Source organism: Rhodnius prolixus, unplaced genomic scaffold (genome assembly GCF_049639745.1).
Source record: "Rhodnius prolixus isolate KJV_2025 unplaced genomic scaffold, Rpr scaffold_4, whole genome shotgun sequence".
In the NCBI taxonomy this organism is placed as follows: Eukaryota; Metazoa; Arthropoda; class Insecta; order Hemiptera; family Reduviidae; genus Rhodnius; species Rhodnius prolixus.
Window position 1 is genome coordinate 31823759 of NW_027411614.1, and position 19699 is coordinate 31843457.

The following is a 19699-nucleotide window of genomic DNA, read 5'->3' on the forward strand; positions in this document are numbered from 1 at the left end:
AGGGCGAAGAATGATTAATTCTAAGGTCGTAATCTTCTCGGATAGTCAGGCTGCTCTACGAGCTATTAGTTCCTACCAGGTCAATTCAAGGCTGGTTTGGGACTGTCTGGGTGCCCTGAAGGGAAATAGTGACCAAAATAAGGTCTTTCTGGTTTGGGTACCTGATCATTCAGGACATAAGGGAAACGAAGTGGAATATTTATTGGCCCTGGAAGGCTCTAAAGGACACTTCGTTGGCCCGGAGCCCTGTTTTGGGGTTTCGAAGTATGTTAAGTCTGCGGCCATTAACCTATGGGTGCAGAGTAGGTCTCAAGAGTGGTGGCTGGCTACCACTCACTGGGCAGAGACAGGCGAAGGTGTTCATTAGAGGCTATTCGCCGAGGCTGACTGCAGAATTAATTTGTCAAGGCCGTGGGGCTATAAGGATGATTGTAGGCCTATAAACTGGCCACCGCAGACTCAGAAAATACATGCATCGAATGGGCCTGGCAAATAATAGCCTCTGTAGGTTCTGTCAAGGAGAGGAGGAAACAGCACTGCACGTGTTGTGTCAGTGTGAGGGGCTCGTATGGCTAAGGATGTTACTTCTCGGGGAGGAAAAACCAAGGCCTGCGGGCTTAACCCAAGAGTCGCTCTCCAGAATTAAGAGTCTGATTGAAAGGACGGGTCTGGAGGGTGAGCTTTAGAGTGAGGGGAGCCACAATAGATCCAAAGGGGTCTCAGTGGCGTAGGCCTTGAGACCGCTCTGGCTGAATCTATCTATCTATCAAAAGGCTTAAAAGTAATTCTCAAAACAGTAGAGAACATTGAAATTAGAGCTAAAGAGCTATTTGTATGTCACATCTCAACATCGGGATGTCCTAACAAGTGAGCAAAAATCTCTTAATTTTCTTTCACAAGCAAATACCCTCATCCATTTACTCACGTAACATCAACAAACAGCATCAACTCATCACAGTTTTTTTTACATGGTAATTAAATGTCATCATTTACTGAAATTGACAATTGTATTTACATAATGCTATCTTTATAAAATGTTTTTTTTGAATTTAATCCAATTTAAGTGGATCTATATCAACATCCAATTTCGGAAGTACTGAACCAGTGTATCCATTATGCCTGATTGACCTCAACCATTTCCTATAGTATAGTGGTAGACAAGCTTCTTCTGCTCCAGCCAATAATTGTTCTTGGTAAACCTTGGATGGACGATATTTTTTTAGAATGATTCCATACTTCATCGTTGGCTGAGCCGGTTTCTAAAATTACATTATAACTTAATACATAATAACTAATTTATTAACAATGTGTGTATGTACTAAGAGTAAAGATAAGTGACCATTATAATACTGCTGGCTAGAATCTTCATAAATAAAATAAAATACTTCAAAATTACGCTTTTGTAATGCAAACAAAATTGTATAAATTACTAAATTTTTAGTTTTTATTTTTATGTAGGGGAGAGGGGGGGTACATTTGAACAGACTTTACATTTTCTGTTACAGAGTGCACAGAATCGTATTATTGAACCTTTTTATTTTGTTTTCTACAACTTTCAAGTCTTCTGAGCAAATCTATATCAATAAACAGTTGGTACTTTACATATATATATCTATATTTTTTTAATTTAAAAATGTTATGACAAGTGTTAATATCTGCCCCACTGGTGGGGGTAGCTTTGAACACAATATAAAATAGAAAGAAATGATACTACTTTACTCTGAATCTACCTTCTATCAGTTATTTCTCTCACTACTACATTACTTTCTCTTTTAAACCACTGAAATCTAGTTCAAAAATCAAGAATGACTCAGTTCGGGATGTTGTACCCGAAGTGTGATGGGTTTAGGAAGTTTGAACAAAATATTCGGTTTGTTGCGCTTCTTAATGTAGGTTCAGACCACTTTCCCCTTCTCTGCGATTAAACCAAAAGAATTCACAAACTTGCAGGTCGGTAGGGCACATTTTAACTGTGATGTTGAATTGTGCCCCCTCTCCTTCCAAAAAAGAAATTATAATATCCAACACTTTTAGCAAGCAAATAGATTTTTGTAAATACTAGATTTAAAAATACGAATTCCAAATGTTAATATGGACCAATAAAACTTACACCTTGTCCACTACAATCTTGACAATACACTTCCAAAGCTGCAACAAAAATTTTACTTCCACCTTACAAAATATAACATTCGTCAATTCTGACTTTACCAAACAATGAAAACGAAGGGAAACTCTGTCAATTATACAACAGGTCTACCACAACATATGGAGAAAATTACCAATCATAAATGTTTTAAATATTTGGCGAGAAATTGAAACCGTTCAAAGGTGCCCCCTGTTCAAATGGGCCCCCTCTCTCTTACTTGTTTTTCCACAAAACATTTTCTAAATTTTGAGGTGCATAAAATACCAAAAATACAAAATAAAGTACCATAAAATGTGGTAATGGCCCATTTTTGCTTAAAAAAGAAGCAAAATTACTTAAAGCCATTCTGCCGTTTGTGGGTGGTTTTTTGTTACAACTCCTGCCATGCTTTATTTAAGATTTAGGGGACTTTTAATGCAATGGTTTAGGAGCCTATTTATTATCATGTAACAACTTCTATTTAAATAAATAAATGAGCAATTGAAAACTTAGTGAATTTGTAGGAAAAAAAGAACTCCTATTTCGTTTTCATTTGTATTTAATTGATGTTTTGGCCTAATGAGGCCATCATCAGCATTTAATTTGAGGAGATTGAACTGATTATTGTTGTGCTAAATATGCACTTTTTCGTGCTTTTCTTTATCTATTAATTGGCAACCTATTGTATTCCTTTATACTCATTTAAATGTTTGCCTTTTATTTACAATATCACGTTATTCAGTGTTTCTTCATCAGCAAAAGAGTATGGCTTCTCTGCGGCTACAATCCGCTCATCTTCCAATCTTTATTCTCCTTATCACTTTATTATTCTGTAAGAGCAACTGTAATTGGGACCAAGAACTCTATCAAGAATCCTATCTTAGCCAATCACCCAAGATGAGCGCGTATTATTCCTGTGAGCGAGGATGTAGAGGATCTAGTTAGAATAAGAAGGACTACATCTAACGCAAAGAGTATGCGAGAGTCGAGTTACCAATTTTATATACACATCTCACTTTTTTAATATTCCTTTTTAAAAGGCATGTTCCTACATGTTGAACAAAAGAATAAAAATGGTTGTTCATCAGTCGCTAACTATTAAAGACCAAAATAGGAGAAAAGAAATGTATTATGGCATTTTCATTTATTTGTATTAGACTAGGCGACGCCATGCTTGTTTGATTCTATTTTAAGCCACAGTTACTAATGTTTACCTTCTTCTCAACCTCCTGATCTAGTTAGTACGGTTGAAGGAATAACAAGTGAGGACTTATTTACTTATCAAAAGAAAGAAAGTTATTTACGCCTTAGTTTTTCCTCTGACTGAGCCTAAAAAGTAAGTCTGCAGTTCTTTAAATCTAAAAATAACTTTGAAAATAAAACCATGGTAATTGACTTATGAACTCTTAATATTTAATTGATTTCTGGGGATTTTTGTCTTGAAATTTTAGTTTGGAAATTTTGACTTAACTTGTTGTCACTAAATTGACTGGTTTTAGCAACCAAGAGTAGATTTATCCAAACAAGTTCCTTTACCAAACTACATCTTACGGTAGATATTAGTGTTTAATTTAATTGGATCTATATCGACATCCAATTTTGGAAGTACAGAACTAGTGTATCTATTATGCTTGATTGAACTCAACCACCTGAAGCTTGGGCTTTCAGTGTTCTGTACACTATTCACTTTTCACCGTTAATCTCTATCTTCTTTTAAACTATAATACTGCCATTCAAAATATACCTTTCCCAAGATCTGTTTTTCACTTTTCAATCCCCATTTGTTGCACCAAATAACGGGAAAAGCTTCATATCAAAAGCTTCTTTAACTTTTACAATTTTCAAGAGCTACATAGATTTGGTGGCAACAAATTTCACATAATTCTGGCGGTTTGCTGAGCTAATTGCGATGTATCCTGGCCTCACGAAATTAACTGGATATTATGGAAAAATGGGAAGATGAGATTGGAAGCTCCGAAACAAAGAGGAGATTCTTGGAGGTAATAAAAGATACATAGGCTGTAAGCACAAACGCTTGTGCTAGGATGGTTTCTTAAAGAGTCACAAAACTGATGTTATAATTTTAAGTTCAAAACGTTATCTAAAAGCCCTCGATAGCAAGTAGAAGGCAATGTTCAGGATAGGTCAAATGAAAAAATTTCTTTACTCTAGAATTCTAGATTCATAAGAATGGAAAAAAAGTTACAAGAGATTGATCATGGATGGGTTAAATGGAACAAAATCAAACTATTATGGAAGTAAACACTTATTAATCCTCTTTCTAACAAAAATGTTTGTTTACCTATGTAACATTTTGCTACTTGGAAATAATTCAGCCTTTACTGAGATGTCAAAGCGTGATTTTCGCATAATTTTGTTTTACGAGTTCAAACTTGGCCGGAACGTGGGGCCCAAACGGCCAGAAATATCAACGATGTCTGGGGCAGTATAAGTGAGTGCACAGTTCAAAGGTGGTTCCAGAGATTTCGAGAGGGATACTTGAGCCTTGAAGACAAAGAAGGCCGTGGAAGAAGTTCTGCCCTTGATGATGATGTTCTCCGAGCTTTGGTGGAAAAAAGATCCCAGAACAACTCTCCGAGAACTGGCAGGGAAACTCGAAGTCAGCAAATCAACCGTCGATGACCATCTCAAGGCGATTGGGAAGGTGAAAAAGCTTGAAAGTTGGGTTCCTCACACATTAAACGACCGCCAAAAAGATCAGCGGTATGAAATTTGTGCCGCACTTCTTTGCCGAAACAACAGCTATCCTTTTCTGTCCAGAATTGTGACTTGCGATGAAAAGTGGATCCACTACGACAACAGCAGACGCTCTGGATAGTGGCTTGACGAAGGAGAAGCAGCAGGACATTTTCCAAAGCCCCCAAATCATCAAAAAAAAAAAAGAAAAAAAAGATGGTTACTGTTTGGTGGGCTTCATTTGGTCTGATTAATCATAGCTACTTGAATCCTGGCGAAACCATCAATACCAAATCGTATTGTAACCAAATTGCCGAAATACATCAGAAACTGGCAATAATGAAGCCATCTTTAGTCAGTCGAAAGGGGCCCATTCTGTTGCATGACAACGCTCGGCCACATATCTCACGTGTTGACTTCCCGAAAATTGTTGGAGCTTGGCTATGAGACTCTACCACACCCGCCCTACTCACCGGACCTCTCGCCTACTGATTACCATTTTGTTTCAGACACCTGGACCGCTATTTACAAAATAAAAAATTTATTAACCAAAGAACATTAGAAAATGCGTTTTCTAAATTCTAAGGATCCCAAATTCTATACAGAGGGTATGGAAAAGTTACCCAAACGTTGGCAGAAATGTGTAGAAAGTAATGGAGAATATTTTGATTAATAACAGTTATAAATCATTAAATTTTCTTTTTTCCTTTTAAAACCATAATCTTGCATTATTTTCCGGACAACCCAATATATGAAACAGTAGTTATTTGTATGATTTGTACCTAGAACTAGAGTGATTTATTTGCTTACGAGAGTGTAATATTCGACAGCAGCCAAAGGGCAAAGAATTTCGGGTGATCAATAGGAAATGTAGAACTGTCTGATAATTTTGATTCTCCGTTAAATAATAAAAAATATATTCCGCAAAACGTTACAAGAAATCAATTGAAGAAACTTTAAAATTAACTTTCTTGCTTAAAGTTGAATGAGATGTTTTAGGAAGTAAACAAACTTTAGTAGAAATTAAACAAATTCCTCTCCAATTCTATAAACATTGAACGCTAAATTTCCAACAGAATTCAGTTGAACGACTTCAACTAGTGGAAGTTGGCAACCATCCACATGTGACCAAAACAAAATCTATTTCCAAAAAACCTGTTGAATTTTGAAGTACTATTGAGTGATATGGACTTTTTAGATTAATTTAATACCACAATCTTCACATCTGTCAAATAGTTATGTGATTAAAATTAATATTTCTTATCCGCAGACTGATAATTTTTTAACTTTGATTTGAAAAGAATGAGCAGCAATCGTTATTATTTCAAAAAGGGAGGCCTTAAGTAAAGATCTTAAAGGGGCCTGCATTAATTTTTTGAGTGTAAGAGGTCATTGTGGTATAAAAAGAAAAATGAAATTGTTGATAAACTTGCAAAGTCCCGCCAATAGTGGGGGAAATGGCTAAACTATAAATTACCACAAACCGATATCAAGTGTTTAATTGCAAAAGCAGCACTACAAAAATGGCAGACAGATTACAGTAATGGTAATAAAGGGAGATTCTATAAAACTATGGCAGATCACTCACCTAGACAACCATGGTTTAAGGGAACTGTCACTAATAAATGGGTTGTTACGACAATAAGCAGGCTGAGAGCGAACCACGCTGTGTGCGGATCATATCTACACAGGATCAACAAAAGGTCCCTCTCCTCTTTGCGTAGATTGCAATGATGAGGAAGATTTCAAACATATAATAATGATATGTCCACGTTATGTGGTAGAAAGGAAACGAATGTTTGACGACATATACAGGTATTTAGATGCACCATTTCGCTACGAAGACATTATATTCTCCACCAACATCTATGTGCTTAAGTTTATAGCAGAGCTAGCAATGAAATATGAAAGTATTTAAAAGTTATAGCCGATTAGAATGAATGCAAGAAAATGATTACAGAAGGATTTCGTGATTTTAATTTCGGTTAAGCTATAAAGATGGTAGGAATATAGAATACTGATCCATCCATTAGTTGTAGTTTATGTAAATAGTTGTATATAGTAGAGGGATGAATGTAAAAAAAAAAGAGTATATATCAGTTTCTCAGAAGTTTTACGAAATAGTACATTCTTAAGATAAGTAGCATCCCAAATTTGTTTATTGTTAAATAGTTTTCTATTCTGAACTCTCTCTTTCTAATTGATTTATAGTTTACCTTGACTAGTTGATAAGTAAGGGCTGGGAAAGTACCACCTCTGGCTTTCAGTGAAGACAATTCTACTGTTACAGGTTTGTAAATTCCTTCACCGACACCCATCAGCCTGCAAAGTACAAGAAGTTATATTCATAATTTATTTCTATGTAGTAGTAAAGTAAAGTAATCGCCTATTTTTTCAAGCGGGGCTTAACGTCCAGCTACCAATTAGGTGTCGCGGACGGAGGCGACTAGCAAACGTACTTTACTATTTCTCATTTAACCATTAAATAAAATCCAAGGCCAAGGCCGGGAATCGAACCCAGTACCACAATACGAGGGTCGTTTGAAAAGTCCGTGCAAAAATAAAAACTACTTAATTTTTTGGAGTAAACCTTTTTTATTTTTCAACATAGTCTCCTTTTAGGCTTATACACTTCGTCCAACGCTGCTCTAGTTTGTTGATCCCTTCCGAATAATAGGATTTGTCCAAGTCTGAAAAATAGCCATTCGTTTCTGCAATCACCTCCTCGTTTGAATAAAATCTTTTTCCCGCCAGCCATTTCTTCATATTGGGGAACAAATATTAGTCCGAGGGAGCCAAGTCTGGAGAATAGGGGGGATGTGAAACGAGTTGGAACCCTATTTCCATTAATTTTGCGACCACAACTGCTGAGGTGTGAGCTGGTGCGTTGTCGTGATGGAAAAGGACTGTTTTGTGGGCCAATCGTGGGCGTTTTTCTTGCAGCTCGGTTTTCAAACGGTCCAATAACGATGAATAATATGCACCTGTAATAGTTTTACCCTTTTCCAGATAGTCGATGAGGATTATTCCTTGCGAATCCCAAAAGACAGTCGCCATAATCTTTCCGGCCGAAGGAACGGTCTTCGCCCATACGGCCACTCCGAAAATTTTGAAACCACTTATAAACTGTTCTAATCGAAGGTGCAGAGTCACCATAATGTTTATCAAGCTTCTCTTTAGTCTCCTGAGGCGTTTTGCCTTTCATAAAGTAGTGTTTAATCAACACACGAAATTCTTTTTCGTCCATTTTTTGAAAATCACTCGACTTCCTCGATTCAAATGAATGCCAAACACAAAGAAATTGACCGATCTGGCTGAAACTTGGTGTGTGTTCTTCCAAGAGATGCTACTAACTAAACATAACCTCGATACGCGCCAGTAGTGCTATCTCTCTGACTTTGCACGGACTTTTCAAACGACCCTCGTATATCTTAGCTTCGCAGGTCTCGCCTCTAACCGCTCGGCTACCGTGGCGCCTTATTTCTATGTAGTAAGCTTTATAACTTTAAAAAAAAAAAAAAATACAATTTTATAGAAATAGTTACAAATGGTCTCACTATTTTGGAATGCATTATACAAATTGATTCTCAAGTAGCCTCATTCTGGAGATTAAAAATGAAAAGAAGAAATGTAGGACGCCTTCGATGTGTTCTTCAGTATCGTCTTTTTGTTTCTTAATCCTCTTAACTTGACGGGGAAGAACTGGGTTTAGTAAAAGGGTAATTAAAAGTAATTTTTTTAGGCGCCACGATAGCCGAGCGGTTAGAGGCAAGACCTGTAAAGCTAATACGTATTGTGGTCCTGGGTTCGATTCCCGATCTTAGGCCTTGCATTTTATTTAATGGTTAATAAAAGAAATTTACAGTAAAGTATGTTTGCTAGTGACCTAATTGCTAGTTGGACGTTAAGCTCCGCCTGAAAAAAATAGGCGATTACTTTACTTTACTAAAAGCGAAATTTAGGGGCGCACACAGAATATTCCTTTTTTTTTGGTGAAGGAGGTTTTGGTTTGAAAAGTTAATCCATTAGAATTTCAGTTTTAAATCTATACTTTCATTTACGTAAACACAGCTTCTCAATAAATTGTGTGAAAGATAATGGAGACGACTTCAGGACAGACGTAAGGATGGCCAGGATTTACAGCACTAACCTACAGGTGGCGATATTACAATAAGTAAAGAAAAACTGGCTTTTCAGACAAACGTAATAAATATGTGTTACTGGGACTATAACAAACAAATAATTACGGTCGTAATTCGTTCAGGAATCTAAGTATTTTTTTGGCTAACATTTCGTTTACCATGTCCGATGTAGTTAATTCAAAGATTGCCTGGTTGGGAATTCTGAGAGTGTGACTGATAAAGTTGAAATTTGATTTTATTATAACAGATAAATTGATAAGGATTAAATCAAACTTCAATAAAATGAGAAACGCAACTCAGAATAAAATCTCAGGATCATCTTGTTTTTGGAAACCAAGGGAAACCGAAATTATTGGTTGTTTTTTGTCGATTTGCACCATTATTAATGGTGTTAGAGTTGTTCTCTTGATTTTAGAGATTTCTATCTTAAGGCAAATTTGATTGATTTTGTATATTGCTTCAAGCTCTATAATGGCTTTTGACAGTATAACTGTCAGTTTTTTGTTATTACAGTTTGTTGCCTGTTATACATTGCCAAAGAAGATCACAGCTTTTGTTTCGTTGAAGAACATTTTAAGTTATCTCTTGGCCTGAATACTCACATGTAAAATGTTTACCTTTAGTGGATATCTAAGCAAAATAAATCGTGTGGAGAACGGTTGTGGCTTTAACGTAAACTGACTGTAAGAAGAATGACTGTTTGGTAAACAAGAGTTTGATTGGAATTGAGGGTTGAACTGCTGGTTTTAGAAATTAAATCATCAACTATTTAATTCCAAATTAAAATATCGAAGATAGTTCGAATTTTCTCGATATTTTGTGACTCACTTTTCTATAAATATATCATTTATTTTAAAGTTTTAAAAGTTATAATTTAAATAAAATTTTGAACAGACTTGTATATCTTTTTGATAAGTATTTTATTGAAGTTAGGCGTAGGTAAGTAAAGTCTAACGGAGGGATTCAGAGCAAAGCTAAAAAAAAGAGAAATATTTGTGATATGCGAACAGATTTGGAGTAATGGTATTTCAACGGAATGTTTTTAAATATTGTAAAACCAAGTATTCGCATGGACATCAATTGAATAACAGAAAAGAGTTTTATTTATACAAAAAAAAATACAAAAATTCATAACTACCTTCCGTTGCACTAGGTTTATGTATCAAATCAGAAATTATCTAATTAAAAACAAAACAACTTACACTGTAACACTTCTTTTGGTGGAACTTTTGGAGGATGAAGGATCGCAAGATAGTATCGTCTGTAGATCTAGCTGTCGCCTTAGCTCATCTACTGAAGAAACTGCTAAACACTGAGAATCGAATCCTTAACTTTTGCATAAATTGCGAGGGGTAGATGTAATTTTCCTGAACCTAGATCCTCAAATTCCCGCGCATTGTAAATATATGTTCACATACGAGGGTCGTTTGAAAAGTGCGTGCAAAAATAAAAACTACTTAATTTTTTGGGGTAAACCTTTTTTATTTTTCAACATAGTCTCCTTTTAGGCTTATACACTTCGTCCAACGCTGCTCTAGTTTGTTGATCCCTTCCGAATAATAGGATTTGTCCAAGTCTGAAAAATAGCCATTCGTTTTTGCAATCATCTCCTCGTTTGAATAAAATCTTTTTCCCGCCAGCCATTATTTCTTCATATTGAGGAACAAATAGTAGTCCGAGGGAGCCAAGCCTGGAGAATAGGGGGGATGTGAAACGAGTTGAAACCCTATTTCCATTAATTTTGCGACCACAACTGCTGAGGTGTGAGCTGGTGCGTTGTCGTGATGGAAAAGGACTTTTTTGTGGGCCAATCGTGGGCGTTTTTCTTGCAACTCGGTTTTCAAACGGTCCAATAACGATGAATAATATGCACCTGTAATAGTTTTACCCTTTTCCAGATAGTCGATGAGGATTATTCCTTGCGAATCCTAAAAGACAGTCGCCATAATCTTTCCGGCCGAAGGAACGGTCTTCGCCTTTTTTAGCGCAGATTCCCCCTTGGTAACCCATTGTTTAGACTGTTCTTTGGTCTCAGGAGTGTAGTGATGTATCCATGTTTCATCCACAGTGTCGAAACGACGGTTCAAGTCCTGCGGATTCTTCTGGAACAGCTGCAAACCGTCCTTGCAACACTTCACACGATTTCGTTTTTGGTCAAGCGTGAGCAATCGCGGCACCCATCTTGCGGATAGCTTTGTCATGTCCAAATGTTGATGCAAAATATTATGTACCCGTTCATTCCAGATGCCCACAGCACTAGCAATCTCACGCACCTTCACTCTTCTGTCATCCATCACCATATCATGGATTTTATCAATGATTTCTGGAGTAGTAACCTCAACAGGGCGTCCAGAACGTTCAGCGTCACTTGTGCCCTTATGGCCACTCCGAAAATTTTGAAACCACTTATAAACTGTTCTAATCGAAGGTGTAGAGTCACCATAATGTTTATCAAGCTTCTCTTTAGTCGCCTCAGGCGTTTTGCCTTTCATAAAGTAGTGTTTAATCAACACACGAAATTCTTTTTCGTCCGATCTGGCTGAAACTTGGTGTGTGTTCTTCCAAGAGATGCTACTAACTAAACATAACCTCGATACGCGTCAGTAGTGTTATCTCTCTGACTTTGCACGGACTTTTCAAACGACCCTCGTATAATAATTATATATGCATTTTTATTTTTGTCTCTAGATTAATCACGTGAGTATATAAAACTATTCTATTGGTTTGATGTTTTTGGCTATTCACTTTTGAATCGAAATTTCCAATTTCTCAACTCTCTAAATTTCATCACAAGTTCTCCTCCATACCTTTTGCAGGAAATCTGTCCACAACCAAGCGTTCAACCAATCACCAAAGGCAGTTAAGGATGGTTCCGCTCATATGAATTCCAAGAGTTAATTTGGAAATTGAGAAAATATTTTAAAACAAACATTAAATCTCTTATGACAGAATTTCCGTTCACTTACTCATCTAAGTATTGCTTGTAAGTTTCTTCGAATTCCCACGTTGAGCCCCAAACTACATTTTTTGGACTCTTGATTATGGTCGGCAAAGTTCCATACCAAATCTTGGAGAATTGTCCATACACCATTTTATATCCCTGACAAAAAGAAACAATGGTCATTAGTTTTCGTTCAATCAATATTATTCATTCAAACAAAGCAGATTAATTAATAATATCTTTACCAATTTTAATTGATCTAAGATTATAAAGCACTATTTTTCAAAGTATTTTGGAATAACATAGATTTGGGATTACATTTATTCATTGGAAAAATTTGAAAGGTGATAATGTCTTGATATATTCACGATTTATTAATAAGTAGCATTCTATTTTCTGTCTTCTAAATTCCTTAAATCTATTTTCCGGAGAGAACCTGTTTCGTGAAAAATAATTCAGAATAAGAAGTAAAAAGAAAGATCTAACCACTAATTGTTTCGAAAAACGAAAGAGTTTTGTAAAAGGCGCATCAAGTTTTTCATCACCCTGTAATTTCAAAGATTTTCATAACTTCTTTAAATGCAAACATAATGCGCGCATATGTTTCTAATTGCAGTTAAGAGAAGTTTGCGGAAAGATTCCCTTACTATGTAGGTACTTTCTTATCATTCGAATTTGTTATGACTATGTTATAAACGAAGTTAGCACACGTTAATGATATTAATCAATGTAAGAATGCTATTCTGTGCATAACCTCAAGTTCTACCCTTTAAACAGCACCTCGCTTTTCGTAGATCAAGTGCAACATACTTGTGTTTATTTGGGGCAAGCTTGTTTCACTACAGTGTGTGGTAAAAGTAATGAATAGCTAGGATTTATCTTTCTTTCAAACTGTTACTTATATTTATGGCGTAGACAAAAATTATAAAAATAAACATTCAAGTTCTTTAATTTAATGAGCTCTTTGGAATATCTTCTTTGTATCGGCAGCGACAATCGTATACATACCCCATCTGACTGTATGGCATTTCATAAAATGCTATATAATATCCAGTTAACAATCAAGGGATGTTCTTTTAGTTGTAAGACCAACTAACATAAAGTCATTTGCAAAAATTTTGACGTAAAATGTTATTTTGTAAGATAAGAAATCGTTGTTCAGGTACTTGTGATATTCTTGTAGAGTCAAGAATTAATCGTGTCAAAAATTTAAGGCAGTATACTGAAATTGCATTTACTGCAATTGGAATTAACTGCAGGGAAGATAATGCGTTATATTTAGCCACTCACCGATAAGTCAGTTACTCTAATAATTAAAAGAGGAATTAAAAAAGAACACTACATTTAAGCTTTACAATGTTTTTTGAGTTATTCTTTTCTAATAGACCCACACACCTTTTTAAAATTATCACCCTGAGCTAAAACTCTATTTTTAATAAGCATTTTTAATAAGAATAAGTACAGAGTGTGCCAAACACCAGAATTTTTACGCAGAAATACAAGCATTAAATTTGTATTAAAAATATTTATTTTTCTGCAACCATGTAGGGAAGTTCTCATTACTCAATTAAAATCAGCTGTGTAATGCCCAACTTCCCTCACTAGTGGGGAAAAATTCCCATTAGTGTCACTTTCCGCACTAGTGAGTGGAAAAACTTTATTGTGCTTCCTTGATATAAGAAGTTTTGTTATTAAATATTTTCTGTAAAACTTTAATAAGCTTATTTAAATTTATTTGATCTAAATAATTAAAAAACGAATATTAAAAAAATAAAATAAAAATTGAAAGGAATATAGAAATAAAAATATTTTAATAAATAATTAGATATTTTTAATTATAACAGTTAAAAAGGTTATAGTGTTACCTTATAGAAATTTAAAATGGATTCTAGTGATTCATGTTTAGTTTTTTTTTTTAGTTAATAACCCTAATGGTTGCAGAAAAAATATAATATTTAACTCGGGTGTAAAGTATTTTCCTCACACTCGGCAATTTGCACTTGCACTCGCCTCGCTTCGCTCGCTTGTGCGTGCAAACCCTGCCTCGTGTGAGGAAAAGTACTACTTTCCGCACTTGTTAAATAAATAACTATTCCAAAATTAATTTGTTAAAGCTAATTTTCGCACACCTTCAGAAAATAGATTGATTAATAATTTTCCACGCTAAAAACTAGTTGATTAAACCAATAAGGTTTTACTAAATTCTGTTTAATTTATTATTCCGTTTAGCAAGTTGCAGTAAATTTACAATCAGGAATGAATGGAAGATATTAAACGATGTACATATACAGCAAGGGACTTTACATTTTAACCAACTTTGCCCACACTCTCAACCTTCTAACCTTTGATTAAGACGGCTGACATGGGTAACTTTCTGGGCTAACAAGTTGTGGGTCTCTCTGGTATGTAATTAATGAGCTGAAATAAAGAGCTGAGACCAGGAGGTTTTTACTTAATCTAAATTGAAAATTCCAATGAAAAACAAAATTTTATTGCTTTACTTACTGTCTAATTATATAATTTTTGTCTGAAACACTAATATTACAAACATTTTGAAACAAAGAAAGCGTAGTATTTCTACAGCAGATTGTACAACATTCGTCTCAAACAAGCTGCACTTTATGATCAATCTTGGAGATGTTAATCCTAAAGGGTAGGACTTGAAGCTGCGCACAAAATAGCAATCCTAGTTTGCTCAAAATCTCTTTACGCCTGCCATTATAGTTTTCAAAACATTCATAACAAATTCAGAATTTTAAGAAAGAGCTCACTTTTCTCACGAATTTCTCTAATAGTTTTGTTAAAGTCATTAGTGATGATTATTGATGAGTAGGGAACGGATTCGTATGTATTTACATATTTTTTTCTAGGCAATTTACAGACGTTTTTCAACTAGAAGTATTCATACTGACACTCTTTAAGCCGTTTGAGCCTACTTTTATTTCACATATTTCCACATATTTGGATGTTATCGCATATTTATACATATTTGATTAAAATAAATAAATATTTCTACATATTTAATCAAGATATGTACATATTTTTCATTTTGGGCATATTTTCATAATTGGGAGGTGGTTGACAGGAACTGTGAACCACAGACTGTGAATCACAGTGGTTAAAAAAGTGTTTTTAAAAGCACCAAGTCGCATTAAAATGCTAAAAGATCTCTATCCAGACTTGTGCCTTCCACCAGAACCAATATTGACAAGATGGGGTACTTGGCTGGAAGCAGCTCAGTATTACTATGAAAACTACAATAAAATCAAGAATGTCCTTTCACATCTCGAAGACGAAGCAGTAGCGATAAATACAGCCAAGTCTTTATTCGAGAAACCTAATTTAAGGAACGACCTTGCATTCATTTCTGACAATTGCGTATTTCTTGCACAAGCCATTACCCAACTTGAGTCCCAAAATGTTCGACTGACAGAAAACGTTCGTCTCAACGTTAATAAAGTCATCGAAAAGGTGGAAGGAATACCTGGGAGTAAGGGAGATCTGATCAGATCAAAACTGGTAGAAGTACTGAGCAAGAACAAAGGGTGGGAGACCATCTGCCAGATTTCTGATATTATCAGTGGAACAGAAGTCACCTCAGAACATCGTGTACCCTTTACAACCAACGAGATAACTTCTTTCAGCAAGGCACCTATAACATCTGTAGATGTTGAACGATCTTTTAGTGGTTACAAGTCCATCTTACGCCCAGATCGTTGTCACTTTACGTTCCAACATTTGAAATTTCATGTGGTTGCAAACAATTTCGAAGAGTGAAGTTTTCAAAATTGAAAATTTAACACATCTTTTTATAAATAGTAAAAATGTTCTTTGTTGTATAAATCATTATAACTTGTAAAAACAAATTATTTTGTTCCTAATAAATTATTATAAATTGTAAAAATGTTCTTTTCTTGTATAAATAATTATAACTTGCCCCCCCCGAAAAAAACTCCATTTTCATAAAAAAAAATGTCCATTTTACTTAAATATTCCAGAAAATATTTTAAGAAAATCACATATTTTCCACATAATTGACGAAAATAAATGCATATTTTAATTAAATATTTGGCATTTTTAAATACATAAAAATCCGTTCCTTATTGATGAGTCATATTAGAACTACTCTGGCACTCTTCAGCTGTAACTGTAGGTAACATATTTATACTGAATCGATGAACATCAGACTTGCAGCACAAGGCTAATTATTTCTTCTGGGTAAAAGTAAGTCTTTTTGATATAAAAAAGACATATTTTGGGATAGTTACATGTACCACCACTCTTGTAACAAAAGCAACTAGATTAGTTTTTAATTCAACCATCTGGTCCACAAGAAAATGTTTCTAACTATTCCTTTTTAAACTTTGTGCTATTTAGAACTTTGTTCTAAAACTTCTATTTGAAATATTTTTTTGCTGTAAACTTCGATTAAGGGCACTGCGGCAAATGGAGACTAGATTGTCTCTAATTTACCATTTTAGTATAATTAGATCTCATGCTTCTACTTCCTGTGAACGAGAATTAAATAGTTTTCTACAGAATGTGTGCTTTTTTTGATATTTCTCAAAAACGGCACCAATAACTTTCTCTTGATTTAGTTTATACAAAAAAAAAATATCTAAAACCTTTATTTTTTTTAAGTTTTTTTGAAAAGCGATTAGAGGCGAGACCTTTAAAGCTAATATGCATTGTAGTACTGGGTTCGATTCCCAGGCCTTGGATTTTATTTAATGGTTAATATGAGAAATTTACAGTAAAGTATGTTTGCTAGTCGCCTCTGTCCACGACAACTAATTGGTGGTTGGACGTAAAGCCCGCATAAAAAAAATAAGCAATTACTTTACTTTTTACTTTTCTTTTTTAAGTAAAGTAGGTAAATGTAAAGAATAGTTACCCGGAGGTGTGGCCTAATTCGAAGTGATTCTGATTCGCTGTTACTATATAACCCGCCATATTCAAATATAAATATAAAACTATTTATTTTATATTTACATTTAAATCTGGCGGGTTATATGGTAACAGCGAATCAGAATCACTTAGATTTATTTATTTAAGATTGATAATTTTATTTAAACCCCCCTTTATTGGGTATTGTTACTCCTTTACTCCATCCTCACTCACACTACATTCATGCTTTAATTTTAAAAAAAAACTGCAAATTTAAAACTCTCATGCTCATAAAGTTACAAAAAAAAGGCACCTCAAGTTACAAACAGGGCAGCTGATAATACAAAGGAAGCAGTTGCTATGCAGTAAGTGTACTGCGCATGCGCGCGAAACATAAGAGGTAAGAAATTCAAACAAATTATATACAGTACATTGGCGGGAAGTAGTTTAAAAACTCAACGGTAAGTGTGCTGTACTGCGCATGCCCTAAAAATAATCAGGCCACACTTCCGGGTAACTATTCTTTACATTAGCCGTAAAGTAAAGTAATCGCCTATTTTTTCAGGCGTGGCTTAACGTCCAACTACCATTTACTAGGGTCGCGGACGGAGGCGAATAGCAAACGTACTTTACTATTTTTCATTTAAATATTAAATAAAATCCAAGGCCAAGACCGGGAATCGAACCCAGTACCACAATGCATATTAGCTTTGCAGGTCTCGCCTCTTAACCCGCTCGGCTACCGTGGCGCCTTACTTTTCTTTTTTAAATAGTTTTAGTTTTTTAAATACTAGGTTCTGGGAGAGAGTTGGTTATGAGAATCATTTCAGTAAGGAACTGTTCTACAAACCATTAGTAATTATAGTGAACAACTTGATTTTAACTTCAAGTAAGCATGTTTCAAAAGTTTTGAGAATGAGTTGTGAATTGAAATTGTAAAATACTTGAAAGTCGTGTGCTTTTTCTTATCAGATTTTTCAATTTTATTTTCTGATCGAGAAAATATGTGCTCGGAAAATAGATTCGCAAGAGAACAATGATCCAGAGTCATTAGCTGGAACTGACTTCTTTATTTTATTCACAGTTCTGTCAATACCCAACGATTAAGTGACAAGATCATTTGTAACCAGCTAGCACAAAGAAAGCTCTAGTAAAGGAAGGCCAGAATTGCTATTCTACATTTTTATTTTTATCTTCTTTTTTTTTAACACAATTAATTTTACGATTTTTGTAATTTGTATTAAATTTTGTAAATACTTACTTCCAATTTAGCAGTTTCTTTCCTCTTCACAGATTTGTGTACACAGCACTCCATTCTGTTTGAAAGCATATTCGCACAATATGCAAAATACAATATTTTCCTGTGAGACATTTTATTAATTAGATGTTTATGACTGTAATCCGGATTGTAATGTGTGTTAGTTTGTGTTATGTGTATGTGTGTGTGTATGTGTGTGTTACCTAGTTTGTGTTTGATTCGATGTAAAAGTCTATGTCATGTCTATTATTATTGCATGTTCAAATGAAAAATAAAAAAGTAAATAAAACATATGTTTTATTTTAAAAAATTATTTTTAAAAAAGGCTGACGCATGATGGAAATCATGCACCTGATTGTATGATAGAAAACAGGCCATCCTTCGAAGACACTTAGTTGGTCCCTTGTTGGATGACTCTCATTCATGTCTTTAATTCCATTTTGCTTTTATGGAATCATATTTACTGGTTACCAATAAGACTTGTGAATTAAGTAAAAGAGAATTGAAGAAATAAGTAATAAATGACAAAATAATACCATTTCTTTTAGATAAAATAGATAAAATATCGTCAGCAGGTTTAATTTCGTATTTAGGCACTGGCTATGGAATATTGTTCGCGCTGCAAACTTCGCGCTTGCGTGTTTGCAAACTTTACTGCGTACTTAGATGTTCCCTAGGAAAGGCAGCCCTCGTTAATATACAAGATCTGTAAATTAAGTAATGCGACTGATTGTTTTATTCAAAAAGAATTACAATTCTATATTGTCACCTTCAAAATAACTTCCTTCTGAAGCCACACAGCGCTGGAGACCTTTCTTCCACTCCTCATAGCAGTGCTCGAACTCCGATACTGGAATAGCCTTCAGCTGAAGTCGGTTACAGCCTTTTGAATGTTTTCGACTGTCCCAAAATGAGTTCCCTTGAGGTGATTTTTCAACTTCGGGGAAGAGAAAAAAAGTCACAAGGACTCAAGTCAGGCGAATAAGGAGCCTGAGGAGCCACAGAAATGTTTTTACTGGCCAAAAACTCGTTTATTGAAATTGCTGTGTGACAAGGAGCATTATCGTGATGCAACACCCACTTGTTCATGATGTTTAGTCTCACACGAATGACCCTTTTTCGAAGTTTTTTCAAGAACCTCTCAGTAAAAGTGTTGATTGACCGTTTGACCTTGAGGTAGAAACTCTTTGTGGACGATTCCGTGGATATCGAAAAAACAAATCAGCATGCATTTGATCTTCGACTTTGCCATCCTTGCTTTTTTTTGGAGCTTTGGAGAGGTTGAAGTGTGTCACTCCATGCTCTGGTGCTTGGTTTCTGAGTCGTACTCAAACACCCAAGACTCGTCACCAGTAATGACAACGTTCCAGAAAATGGGATCAAACCTCAAGGGAACTCATTTTGGGACAGTCGAAAACATTCAAACGGCTGTAACCGACCAGCTGAAGGCTATTCCAGTATCGGAGTTCGAGCACTGCTATGAGGAATGGAAGAAACGTCTCCAGCGTTGTGAGGCTTCAGAAGGAAGTTATTTAGAAGGTGACAATATAGAATTGTAATTCTTTTTGAATAAAAAAATTTAAAAAATCAGTCTCATTACTTAATTTACAGACCTCGCATAAGTGCGAATGTGATGTGTGAGCCAATGT

The 19699-nt window shown here is 35.0% G+C and overlaps 2 protein-coding genes across 6 annotated transcripts in view; one reads left to right on the plus strand and one right to left on the minus strand.

Annotated features, from left to right (window-relative positions):
- Nucleotides 1–19699, plus strand: part of LOC141455996 (inactive dipeptidyl peptidase 10-like) — a 333209-nt gene that overhangs the window by 257888 nt on the left and 55622 nt on the right. The window lies entirely within an intron of this gene.
- LOC141455489 (uncharacterized) lies at nucleotides 989–18325 on the minus strand. Its single transcript, XM_074130600.1, has 4 exons — nucleotides 18054–18325; nucleotides 11931–12064; nucleotides 7039–7144; nucleotides 989–1259 (listed from the first exon to the last, which is right to left on the minus strand). Exons 1-4 carry the CDS (start codon nucleotides 18162–18164, stop codon nucleotides 1050–1052), a joined length of 561 nt encoding a protein of 186 aa, XP_073986701.1. The 5' UTR covers nucleotides 18165–18325; the 3' UTR covers nucleotides 989–1049.